The 13951-nt window shown below is 42.9% G+C and overlaps 1 protein-coding gene across 1 annotated transcript in view; it reads right to left on the bottom strand.

Annotated features, from left to right (window-relative positions):
- Positions 1-13951, bottom strand: part of Ptprt (protein tyrosine phosphatase receptor type T) — an 805504-nt gene that overhangs the window by 64860 nt on the left and 726693 nt on the right. The window contains exon 17 of the mRNA XM_059258971.1: positions 3055-3142. Within this exon, the coding sequence (XP_059114954.1) occupies positions 3055-3142 (88 nt within the window). The remainder of the gene's footprint in view (positions 1-3054; positions 3143-13951) is intronic.

Genomic DNA, 13951 nt, shown 5'->3' on the forward strand with positions numbered 1-13951 from the left:
TCATTGAAACTTCAGGACCCCCTTTTTTGTTCCCCTTTATGTCTTGTGTTGCTCTTTGGACCCACAAGTCACCTGGACTGTGTCTCTCCGCTGGACTCAGTATAGTATATATACTAGTGTAGTATATATACTAATGTAGTATATATACTAGCTCTGATGTGCCTACAGCCACTGAACTTCAGTTAGAAAAGAGATTAGGGTTTATTTAAAACCACCAAGGGGATACTAATAAGGCTCCTGAATTTTCTCCATCTCTATTTTTTTTCTCCAGGAGTGGATATAAGACAAAAATTCCAAGGCAAGACATGTCTGTAGGAAGAGTGGCTTACACTGGAAGGCTGGGGTTGTGGGGCAGAAGCAGCCTAGAAAGCTGTTGTAAAGCTTTCTGTTGCTGGGAACAACTGCAATGTAATCTCTCTGGGAATCTAAAATGATGTGGAAGAGGCCCTTCTGAGGACTGGTGAGGAACTTGGGGTTTCACGGCAGCTGAGGTTTCTCCCAGATATGTTGATTCTTCAGATTTGCTGTCTGTCTTGTGCTTGGGCATAGCATCTTTCCCTGGCTTTGGATATAGTCTTTAGTCAAAGAGATGTGGGCAGGGTAAGGTGGAACCATGAGGTATGTGGAATGCATACTTAAAAAAGGAGCTCATGCTGGGCGGTGGTGGCGCACGCCTTTAGTCCCAGCACTCGGGAGGCAGAGCCAGGTGGATCTCTGTGAGTTCAAGGCCAGCCTGGTCTCCAAAGCGAGTTCCAGGAAAGGCGCAAAGCTACACAGAGAAACCCTGTCTCGAAAAACCAAAAAAAGGAGCTCACACACAGCATCTATAGCTAGAATATAGCTCCCCAGGATAGCAGGCCTGGGCACTTGATCCCTGTTAACTCTATCCTGCCTCTGCTCCCCATTCTGCCATTGGAGCTACTGTACAGTGAGTGATGTGGCTATAGGTACTAGGAAGTCATCTCAGCAAAGGAGTTCAATTCCATTTCTACTGCCTTCTGCAATTCTGGCTATCAAATGGTGCTCCCAGTAGGAATGGTGTGTCCTTCTCCCCTTCCTGTCCTGTCTTCTCTTGGCTCTTCCCTCTTTGGACTTATCATTCCAGTGTAGTGTTGGCTTGATCCAGCCTTCCTCCGGTTATCCTTCTAAGGTGTTCACTATCAATTTGGGGGCACAGTAGACAGAAACACAATGCTCATGCCCTACAGGACCCTCCTATATTCAGTTCTTATTTTTTAGACATAAGTCATATGGAAAGTTTGGGGAAATAGAAATGCAAGATAGCTGTGGACTGTGCTTCTGTGAGGCAAGCAAGCAGGCTCATCCAAATGCCTCTCGATGTACAGCAATGACAAAGCCAAGGTGAACAGAAGACACAGAGTTCTAGGGCTGAATATTGTGGTTCGTCTACATATTTACGGTCAAAAAATATTCCCCTAGAGAGTGATGATAGTTGATAGACAAACGAAGAAGTAGACATTAGCAAGTCAAAGAGAGAAGGGAAGAACACTTTGATGAAGAGAATGGAATGTGTCAAGGTGACCTTGAGGTGTGGAGGGACAACATGGAAAGCTCAAGAGCTGTGTGAGAGTCGATGTGGCTTACCGAGGAGACTATGATGGACCGAGCCCCCATGAGTGGATCTGGAAAAGGCCTTGCAAGAAGTAGAACTCAAGGGTGAAAAGGAATGTCTAAAGGGCTTTTAGTAGAAAAATAATACCACTGAAGTCATATAGTAAAGATCTTTATGAATTCTGTCAGGGATCAGATAGGTAGAAAGTTTGGGCCAGTTGGATATGGAGGAGATGGGGAAGAGGCTGGGTCAGATCCAGGGGACAGTTGGTGAGCACCCAGGCAGGGATGAGCTCTGGGAGGCCTGAGGAGGCCTCACCCATCTTTTATATATCTCTCCTACATGTTGTCTTCTGTTCGTTGGCCTGAGTATTCCTGTCTCTATGAGTAAGCCTCCCTTCCTTATGCTCTAGGCATTTGTTTTCCACATCTGTTCAATATTCCTAGGAGCAGGGCACTGGAAACCTACTTTTGACAGTGAACCCCATTTGAGTTCACAACCCGACAAGAACACTGGATAATGCACTGAGTACTTTAGTGTACCCCAGGCACTGTGTTGCGGCAGATGATGGTGGGGAGAAATCACAGTGAATAGCCACCTGTCCCAGAACAAAGACATCTCCCAGTGCCCAGCCCAGGAAGTGTTCAGAGGAGGCCCACACATCATGTCTTAATACATGTTTGCTGACTATTTGAATATCTCTTTCCGACACTTCACTTGCAAGAAATCTTGCTGTCTGCATGCAAGAGAGAAATTATAAATGTTTTCTGATTAGTTCCACTATTCAGAGCCCATTCCTAAATCAGCACAGGAAACAGCTAAGCGAAAACTTCTGCCTCTTTCTTCCTTTACAAACTGCCTGTGTCTTATTCTTCCTCCAGCTTTTTTCTTTGGCGATGTCTAGACAGTTAGAACAAAACTTTTAACTGTGCTAGAAATAACTTGTCCCTTAGGATTTCCTCCTTTCTCCTTGCTTTGCCCAAACTAGGGTACCCTGAGATCTTAAGAAATATTCCTCACACAGTGGACAGGATGTCCAAAGGCCTGAATTGGGATACAATAGATCACATGAAGGCTGCTATGGGCAACTCCTAACAGAGCTTTAACTCAACATTTTCTCGGGTAACATTGCTCTCTCTCCCTGTGCTGCTTAGAAGGCTGTTCATACCATCATCTGGAAGTGCCAATACTGGTGTGCTATCACCGAGTGGCAGTCAGTTTTGTGGCAGCCCTCCCCCCTCTCTCCCTCCCTCCCTTTCTCCCTCCCTCCCTCCCTCCCTCCCTCCCTCTCCTCCTCACTTAGGATTGTTATTGACTTCATTTGGGCCTTACCATCCCTTCCTGCGATCGTTGTAATAATCTACTAACCCAAAGCCAGGAACATAAGGATTGTTTTATGTCAAATCCCAGGAAAAGAGAACTCTTTTTTCTCCCACATTTCCCCAAATCTAAGACATAGAAACTCCCAGAAGGACACCTACAGGAAATGATGTTCCCATATCGATTCTTATTGCGGTTTTCATCTTCCTTGGCTGTGTCCCACGAAGCTGTCTGTCCCTCTGGTAAGGCCTACAAAGCAAAGGCAGATTGGTTAGCATAACCTGAGATGGCAACTCTCCTCAAGTGTAGATGAACCAACAACAGGAAATGAATATCCACTGTGATGGGCACTCAGTATAAAGGGCTATGTGCCTATAGTGCTGCCTCCCGTGGTCTTACCTTGCTTGTTCATTGGCTCAAATATTGTTCTGTCTTATTTCTGTCATGAGCTTACAGTCTACAGCAGCAAGGATTCATTCATTCATTCATTCATTTATTCATTCATTCATATACTCAGCAGATACTCATTGATCCCCTAAAATGTTTTGGAAATTTTTCTATGTACTAGGAATCTAGAGTATTCAATGGATTAGGAAATGTAGAAAAGGACAAAGAAAATCCAAATTTATATAATGAAGATATGAAGAAATAGAGCAGGATAGAAGTTTAGGAAGTTTTCTGTGAAAAACTCACATGTAAATTCATTCCTTGTTGGGCCAGTCACACTGAGAAAAGTAAGAAGTGCTTTTGAAGCAAAAGAAACAGATGCAAAGGTCAGAGATTGACCACATGATCATGTTCATAGATGAGAGTATGGTAGGATTGTTGGGGTAGGAGCTAATGACTGGAAAATTCTAGAGAGATTTGAGAATACAAATGACCCCCAATCACCTCATATGCTATACAAAGGGCATTCATGTTCCTGTGTGGAATGCAGGCTGTAGGAAAGCCAGAAGAAACAGGATAATTGGTTATGAATTTACTGCAATCATACCTCATAATGGTGCTTGGACTGATGGAGCAGGTAGTAGTAGTAGACATAAGAAAAGTAATTATTTTGTGGTGTTCAGTTGAGTGTGTCTGACTTAGGTTGCCTCAGGAGCAGAACCAGAGATAAGGCTTTCAGTACAAGTGTTTGGGTTTGGAGGCAATCAAAGAGAATGAGTAGGAGAACGGGGAAAGCAGACAATCAAGGGTATGAAGCTGACAGGGCAGACTGTCACTGTACCACCAAGCAAAACTTGGGCATAATAATTAATGAGCACATCTCATGTTCAGGGCTCTTGGACGAGAAGGGAAGGAGAGAGTTGGAATGCTTATCCATTGTTTCCCTTCTACTGCAGTTGGAGAATAACTGTTAGAAATCCCCCATATTTATGCCATGCTCTGTAAGTAGTGTGGATATTCTTTAGTCTTGAGGAAGCCCTTGGATAACAAAGCAGATGCTTACTAGAGGAAGCTGTCAGGTTGGTATGCATGAGAGCCATGAATGTGTGGATTTGTACAGGGTACTAATGCAAGGAATTTAGATAGGAACTATGAAAGAAAGAAGAATGAAGGCTGGCCTTTAGGTCAATGGTTTGAAGAACCAGAGAAATACCATTTACTGAAATGGAGAAATATGAGGAAGAAATATGATTAATTGGGTAGGAATTAAGCATTGCATTTTGGGTACATAATACACTTAGAAGATTGCCAACTAGTGGGTACTGTGTATATTTTAATATGTTGAAATTAGTAAAAAATGATAATGGTAATAATGGCACCCAAATTTGAGATGTCTGCAAGATATATAAGCTGAGCCATTGATAGGAAATTTAATGTAGAGCTCTAGAGCTTAAAGGAAGGGATGAGCTAAAAAGTCATCAGTCAGTTTAAGAGGGAGGCAACTATATAAGTGACAGCCAAGTAAACACCTGTGTGGATAGTCTGCAAGAGCTGAGTGCCAAGTGGTCCAGAACAAAGGGAAGATGCAGTCAGTACCATCATGGAGGGTAAAAATGAGCATTCGTGGAGTAGGAACAGATTTAGCAAGCCTGCAGCAGCATTCAGGACAAGCCCTATTTTGATGAGTGTCTCTATCCTTCCTCACAGAAGGACAGGCTGAACGTCCTGCCCATGGTCCTTGCATTACTTATGATATTGAATTTGCAGCTTCTGGTTTGCACAGCGGAGGAGAAGATATTCATTCATCTAAACACATCAGCCTTCACCTTGCCCATCTAATCCTCATTAGGTACATTCTAAGCAAGAGCAAGAACTCACCAACTGGCCAGAAATCCAGTCACTCAGCAGGCTGTGGGCTCAGAGAAAGGCATGGCCACTGTGCATAAAAAAGTAGTGTTTGTGTACAGTGAACCCTTTCTTACATCTAGTCTCACATGGGCTTCACCAACTTTGGTCGGTTTCCCATAGCAAAGGTTATATTCAAGACTTATCTGTGAAAATCTGGATACATATTTGAATCACACTCTCTGGCTGTAGAATAAAAGCAACCACAGACAAATGCATCTGCTTGTAAGTATGTGTTTAGCTTGTGTCTATGGTTTGCTGACCTGTTTTTTTTTTTTTTTTCTAGCATGACCATGGGCTTCATCTATGCAGTGGTTGGATATGTAGAACTGGTATCCATTCTGTGTCCTCTCCTTCCCACAGCCACCTTTGAAAGGCACTAATGAGAGGGCTTTACCTGGGCTTCATGGCTAAGCCATGCTTTCTAATTTCGCTCCAAGGTGTCTTTTCAGCTGTTGTTGGCTCAGAATGTTGTTCTTTGTGTGCCTCAAACCCTTAGGTAGGCATCTCAGAGGGGAAACAAAGCAAGCCTGGCCTCTGGGTACCAAGCATCCCTATAGCAACCTATACCTTGGTTTAGGCTATCTTTAGACCACAGATGCTTCCTGTTCTTGCACCTCATTCCGCTTCCAACCTCATCCTACTCCTGACCAGGCAGCCTTACTTCTGTCAGTCAGCCTGCTGGTATATTGCTGTGTGTGAGGGGCTTAGTGACAGCTCTGTCTTTCATGATATTTGGGCTGAGCTTTGGGGATCAGACTTTACACTTGAAACTCTCTGTGATAAAAGTCCACTGTTCATTCCAACATGGTGGTGGGGCATTATATTTTCACATGAATCTTATGGAAAAATATATTTAGTATCGCAGATACAGCATGTGTGTCAGAATTTAGGTTTCAGTTAGCTTAAGGCCTCTTTATGGCTGCATGCTAGCGTTACTTGTGTATGGTTTCAAGCTCTTAATACCAAGGTCTTATTCCAGACCAGATAAGTCACTGTCTGTGATAAAATGTGGACATAGGCAATGATCAAAGCTCTCATGGGATTTCACTGTGAAAATGGTAAATTGACCTGCAGAGATAATTTACCTTTGGATCTCCTCTTTGGTTTCCCTGGCTTTGGTTTTGTTCCCTCCAATTTATCCTCCATTGTTATCAGAGTGATCTTTATAAACTGTGAACAGGACCCAGTTACTTCTCTTTTTATTGAATAAATTCCAAATTCATAACAGGCCTTTTATGACTTCATCCCAAATGTTCTTTCAGCCTTACTTCTTGCCACGTACAAAGTCCTTCAGATTTCTGAGTCTTTACACATGTTCTTTCTACTTGAAATTCCCTTCTACTCGAGGCTTCCTGTAAAATCTCTAGGTATCTTTCCAAACTCATCCAAGCTTCTTCTCTTTTGTAGTCTTTATGCTCACCCTTCCTTACTGTATTCTCAGCTAGAGTCAGTCATTTCTATATTATCACATGGACATCTCTACCTCTAATAATCTAAAAGCTTATATTCCAACTTGGCTTCCTATCTTCCATGGGCTCCTTCAGGGAAAGGATAACATCTCATTTATAATTCTGTTTCCAGGGCCCACTGCTAGGACTGTACTTTATACTGTTAGAATGACAAGTTTGGAATGAATTAAATGACTAATAAATTAAGTGGCTTCTGTGCCTGTGGATGACAAAGGTCTTGAAATTGAAGAATCATCAGTGACCTTGAAAACTGTCCTGCCCCTGTGACCTTCAGGCAGCTGATCAGCTGATTCACAGTGTCAATCACTGGGACACCCTCAGTGACACAATGCTCACTGTCCCTCAGTTTCCTTCCTGTTTTCTGAGTAGCATCACTAGCTGGATTTCTCCTTCCTCTGGCCCTGTGCTCTGTCTTGGTCTGCCTCCGTGGGCCCAGTAGAAGAAGCATGGGCCCTCTGTATTGTAACACTGCAGAGATCCAATGAAGGTCCATCTTGCCACTCCTAGAGTTCTTAATGGTTGCTTAACATCACAGCCATGGCCTTGGAAATAAGCCAAGGCAAACCTATTCCAGGGAAATCCTGCACCCAACATAACAGTTGTAATGATTGAGGGCTACTTCCCCATGGGAATACACATAGGCACCTACTATAGCCCCAGGACTTCTGTCTCCCCCTAGTGAGGTTGAAAGAAACCAGGGATGGGGTGTGGGGGTGGGTATGGGTTTGCGATGATGTTGACAAATATAGAAGGTGCACCTAATAGAGCCACCAAGAGGAGGTGGTAATGGCCCCTAATTGGCAGACTTTGATCACCCATATGTTTCCCCTTTTAGGCAGCTGCAGTCTAATAGAGGATAATCTCTTCAAGAAAACAAATCTGAGGGGTAAGAGCATGAAAGGGAGACTCATCTCGTCTTCAAAGTGAAGGAGCCAGGGGCATTATTTTTACATTAGTGGCTAGTTACAGTAGATTGACCAGGGAATGGTGGCAGTCATTAGGAGCTAATCACATTCTTTTGAAACCAAAATTGCCACCTCGTTATACTCCTCTATTATCAATCTCTAGTTCCCTTTTCTTGTTCTTTCTCCTTAAAGTGCGAAGCCCTATTTTTGCATTCCCCTCTGAGTGTGGAAAGGTTTCCTGCTCTTCCGTAGTGCTCCTTTCCCGAGGAAGTCACTTAATTTTTGTTCAAAAGATCTGTTTGGGGATGTCCTTGTCCCTGGAGAGCTGAGCCTTGGTATTCATTACATCCTCAAAAGTCAGATTTGAAAAGATCTTTTGAGAAAAACAAAAGAACTAGATTATTGTGGAACCTAGGTAAGCAAAGTCCAGAGGCAGAAGAATAACTGCTCAGCAACACAGGAAACTGTGTTCCGCTTTCCTACACTTCCTTCCACGCTAGTCATCTGACGCTAGATTCTGTCCCTGGTTGTAGAAACAATGGCTGCAGATGTGACAGATACTATTTCATGAACCACTTTCACTGTGGGGAGAGGCAAATGACATGCAAACAAACAAGTGATTACAGTTTATACTGTGTGCTTTGAAGGCAATAAGCAGGGTACACAGGGAGACAGCAGCTAGGGATAAAGCACAATTTAGATAGAGAGGTTTGGGCAGGTTTGTTTGAAAAGGTGACATTTGAGAAGGAGAAAAGAAGACCTGGTACTGGCAAGCTGGCCTGACACTCATAGCTGAACCCCAGGGCTCTCCTACTGAGCATAAACATTTCATTGAAACCAGTCTGAGACGAGAGCCCTTGTGAGAGTCATGATGGGAAGGGACAATTGTAAGACCTTTCTTCAGTCACATCTGAACAGAGACAAAAATATGAGCATTGTTCATGACCACAAAGAAAGTGGCTAAACATCCCTCAATCCCAGCTGACAGGAATGCCCACTGCCTCTTTGCCAGCTACATTTTTCTCTCAGTAAGATTCATCAAGCTGTCCAATAATACTACATCTAGCATCTAATCTGAAGCTTGCTTAAGCCGTCTATAATTTCACTGAACACATCCCCACATTCTATGAGCCCTTTCTGACATCTGTTTCTTGAGAGGCCACCCCTCTCTATGTTGCATACTAATTTCTTCCAAATTGAACTATTTAAAGCTATAGGGAAGATCTTTAAGACTCAGGAAGTAAAACTTACAAGGCCTAAAGAGTAAATATCTCACAAGTCTTAGGAAGTTCCTGAAACTTAGAAGATTCACAAGGTTATATGGGCAGTAACAGCTGCTGAAGAGAGGAGATTCTCCAACCAACCTGCCTGGCTACAAATCCTATGGGGGAAAATCAGGGATGGAGCTTTTGTGAGCCATTACCATGCTATGTGGGATTTTTGTTATGATATAGCTTCCTTAGGGTCATACATGTCCTGTATGTAAACCTTCACCCATACTCCTATAAGCTACCTCAATAAACTTACTGGTTCACTAAGCTAGACTTGGCATAACCATTTATTTGGTCTGTTGTCAGTTACCTATCTGGAGTGAATAGATTTGTTCATGTGTCCCTAGGAGAAGTTACACAGCACCTGGGGTATGCAATAAACTCAACTTTCTCAATACTATGTATGTGACTATTAGTCTTTGGCCTACATATTTGATCTCAAACTAAATGATGAGCTAATATAAACCATGGCAAGAGCAGGAGGAGTGTTCCAGGTGAAGGGAAGAATAAGTGCAGAGGCTCTGAGATGGAATGGGCTCATGGTATTCTAGAACTTGAAGAAAGAACAAGAGATATACATATGTAGATCAGTGGCACATAAGTGTAGGCAGAGTTTTCCTGTCCCACAGCTGCTCTCAAGTAATCACTCAGAGGCTTAATATTAATTACAAATGCTTGGCCAATAGCTCAGGATTATTACTAACTAGCTCTTACATTTTCAGTTAATCCATATTCCTTATTTTTGCTCTGCCATGTGGTGGTACCTTTATTAGCATGGCACACTCATCTCTTGTTCCCTCTGTATCTGACTGGCAGCTCCAGACTCTGTCCTTCTTCCTCCCAGCCTTCTCGTACTCTGGCTCTCCTGCTAATCTTACTCTGTTCAGCTATTGGCCAGTCAGCTTATTTATTAAACCAATCACATTGACATATATTCACACAGTGTAAAGGAATATTCCACAGCACATAGGTGTGACTCAGTGAAAGTCCTACAGGTCACAGATAGGATGTGAGTTTTACTCAAAGTCAATAAGAATGCTTTGGGACTATTTTACAAGGAGGAAGCATAGCCATTGTCACATCATGATAAACAGCGGAGAGCACTTGCCACCTGATTCACTCCCACTTCACCTTTGTTGATAGGCCTGATGGATTTCATGCTGAAATGATTATTGGTGCCTACTTCAGACACTCTTCTTATGACTGTCAATCACCTGCCAAGTCACAGGGTTAGTTGGAGGTTCAGACTACATGATCACAAATCATTCCTTCTTAGGCTCTGTTGTGCTGACTTAGTCCCCAATTCTGAGTAACCTGCCTCTGTTTCCCTACTTAATACTTTAATTCCCTGTTAGAACCAAGAATCATCCCTAATGATTACCTGGCTAGTTCTTTTTCATCTACTGGTTGGATTGGTCCTACTAGCTAAGAGGGGCCTTTATAATGCTTTTAATTCTTCTTTGGATCTAAACCCCAAATAGTGAGACCTCAGAGCATAGTTTTTGAGAAGAACTCATCTCCAATCCTGTGCTGAGGTGTGCCAGTCCACTTCACTTTCCTGCAGCCCCACTAACCTAGCAGCTCTGTCAGCAGTGATTCCTTCCTTCATTCCCCTTGGCTTGACTGTATCTCAGGAGATAATTGGATGTGAAATGCCCTGAGGTGCAGCAAAACCAGGCCCCAGGATTGCTGATCAGCCAGTTCCCGGATGATGCTTCAGGGCACAGCCAAGAGCCTGCCTCCCCCATAATCAGTTCAGCCCACCAGGATTTCTTCCTGTTCCCACTGTATTCCATGGCAGGAAACTTTCGTAGAGTCCTCACCAAGAAGGAGCCATTTTAGTAGGGCCTGTCATTAGCTTTTCTTGTCAAGAAATACTTGGAGCATACCAACTATGCATGTGAATGGGGGGAAGGCAGAAAGGCAAGCTGTCCGTAGTGCATGAATATTTTCACTGGGAGTCATTTTGCCATCCAAGACCCAATAACGTGACACACCCTTCAGGTGAGAGGAGGGGAAGGGTAGAACCACAGTGGGAGCAGGAAGAACTGTTTTGTTGTTTCCCCCTTAGGGATTATTAAGATTATGTTGGTGTCTACACCATTCTGTGCATTTCTTAAAACTCAGCATGGGCATGCTCAAAATTAAAATATAAATAATTTAACATAGAAAATGAAGAGGCATGTTCCACAGAGCTTTGTGACAATTAGTGATTACCTGAGGTAAAGCCCACAGCATCTGGACCAATGCCTGAGGTGTAAGGTGTTCACAGACTATTCATCCTCCTCCGTACAAAGGTCCTTCATGGTTTACTCTAAGAATTTACTGTGTGCCCCATAAAAAACATCCAAGTTATTGGCATAAGCATAAAGAGGGGAACTCCTGGCACCACTTGTCTCAGATTGTCACAAATCAAAGGGATTCTTGGGATATAGGTTCTCAATTTTAAAATGGGGGCCTTCCTAGGAAGCAGGAATGAGTTATTTTTCAGGCAAGACATAGAATTCAGGTAGTAGAGAATTTCATCATCTGTTGGGAGTCTAAGGTTCAGTCCCAATCTATTCATGGACACATTTAATACTCAATTTACTGAAGTCTGTGGGGGAACTTACTAGATAATAAGGGCCACCATGGACAACTGTGCAGGTTGGGGACAATACAAGACCAATAGATCTAAAGAAGCACTGTGCACATGCCAGACAGTATAGTTTTCTATATATCTGTATTATGAACATCTTTTGGAAAGTGACAGTTAAGTATCTTGAGGCAGTTACACCTTCTACTGTTTCTCTCTAAGGTGCTGTGTGAGTTAGTGGTGGCCTTGGCAGAGGCTAAGCTTTCAACAAATGCTACCTATTCTGTGCGGAAAAGCATATGCCTTGGGGATTATAAATGTGAATGAAGAAGGCAGGAGGAGATGACTAATGACATCTACTCAAAATGGCATCAGGAGAGCAAATATTATTGCATACCATGTCACTAAATAGATGGTAATTTATGAATTCTGCTGGTGAAGCAAAGTAGAAAATCAGATTGCTGCAAGATACAGGTATTTGTCTGCCATGGGAACTTGGATCAAGTCAGAATAGTTGAGTGTGTGTCTGTGTGTAGAGTCATAAAACATTCCTTAAAGGGCCCAATTACAGCCTGCACTTAGGAGGCTGAGGCAAGGTAGTTCAAGAGCTCGAGGCTAGCCTGGGTTATACAGTGAGATCCAGTCTCAAAGTCACAGAAAAGAAAAAAGGCTAGGGATAGAGCTCATTCATTTGGGAGAGAACTTGCTGGGCAAGCATGAGGACCCAAGTTCAACTCTCAGAAGCCAGGTGACAAAAAAGCTGGCCATGGTAGCTTGTAATCCCAGTGCTGGGCTGACAGAGACCAATGGATCTCTGGGGCTTGCTGGTCAATCTGATGAATGAAATCAGTGAGTTCCAGACCAGTGAGAAACCTTGTCTCAAGAAAGGAGGTGGAAGTACATCCTAAGGAATGACACTCAAGAGCTTGATCTTTGGTTTCCATATGCTTGCATGTACATGCACAAAAACCTACACAAAATGTGTGTACTCAGACATGCATACATGTGTGAGTGCACACATACAGACATACAGACACAGACACACACACACATACACACACATCCCAAAGTTTAAAAAAACCACATTTTTTTCAGATGACAATTTTTATGTCAGTGGCTCTCAAACTTGGTGGATATCCAGATTTCCTAAGGATAAATGTAGCACCCCATAGCCTATCAGGTTCAAAGGGAACTCTGGACAAATGGCTATGTGTTATATCTATTAACAGACCAAAGCACATGCTGGCCTCCAGTCTTTCTCAGCATCACAAACACTTGTTGCAGAGTCCATGCTGGCATCCTGGCTCTTCTTAGCTCTTCTTGCCCCGGCCCCTACTCTAAAGTTCTTCAGTTCATGGGCTTCCTTTTCTCCAGCTTCTCATTCCAATAGAAACCTGCCATTTCAGCTATGAGCTCTCTATTTTCTCTGTCTTCCTCTCTTGGCCTCCTCTCCCTTGGTTGTCTCTTTCTCCCCAACCCCTGCCCTGCTCCCCACTTTCTTCTCTCTCCTGGCCTGGTTCAGTCTGCTATCCATGTTCAAATATACTACTTTCTCTACTGGCTTTGGATTCTTCCAAATTCCTCTGGATTTACTCTCCCTCATATTTACAATAAAAACCTTCCCCTCAACCATACCATGTCCTCGATTTTTACAATAGCTATCCGGCATCAGTGACCCTATGCTTCAGTGTCCTTTCTTAACACACTAGCTGCTCTGACATACATTAACTCTGGAGAGCTGCTGTTGTAGGCAGCAAGGCAGAGGCACATAGCAAATGCCCTGGGGGAGACTCAGCCTCAAAGTTAAAGGCTGATGCTCCACTCATCCTGAGGGACCACCCACACAGGTGAGGGGCTTTCTATGTTGGCTTCTTTCTGTAAGACATATTGTCTTTTTCTTGAGGTGAGCCATTTTAGAAATCTTATGTTTAATTGACACATACTAATTGTGTATATCTATGAGGTATCCTCTGACAGCTCAGTACATCTATGCAATACATAATGATCAGATTGGGTAATTAGCATCTCTGTCACCTCAGACAGATGTCATTTCTTTTTGTTGGGAATATTCAAAACCTCCAGCAGCTATTCTGAAATATACAATCAACTGCTGTCAACACAGTCACACTACTGTAGACTTTAAAGGTGTTCTTCCTTCCCAACTGTGCCCAAGTACCTACAAACCATCTTCTCTCTACCTTTCCCTCCTCCAAACTCTTCCCAGGTTCTAGTGACCACTGTTCTAGTCTCTGCTTCTTTAATACCAGTATTTTAGTTTCCACATTTAAGTGAGACTATGTGCTATCTGTCTTTCTATGCTTGACTTATTTTACTTAACATAATGGTCTCTTGTTCATCTGTAATGCTGAAAATGACAGTCTCATTTGTACGGATGAATATTTCATTGAGTATGCATACTACATTTTCTTTATCATTCATCTGCCAATGGACCCCTAGGTTGATTCCATATCTTAGCTATTGTGAGTGAAGATGTCTGTTCTATATTCTCATTTAAATTCCTTTGATGTATAACTTAATGTAGA

Source organism: Peromyscus eremicus, chromosome 4, assembly GCF_949786415.1.
Source record: "Peromyscus eremicus chromosome 4, PerEre_H2_v1, whole genome shotgun sequence".
Taxonomy (NCBI): Eukaryota; Metazoa; Chordata; class Mammalia; order Rodentia; family Cricetidae; genus Peromyscus; species Peromyscus eremicus.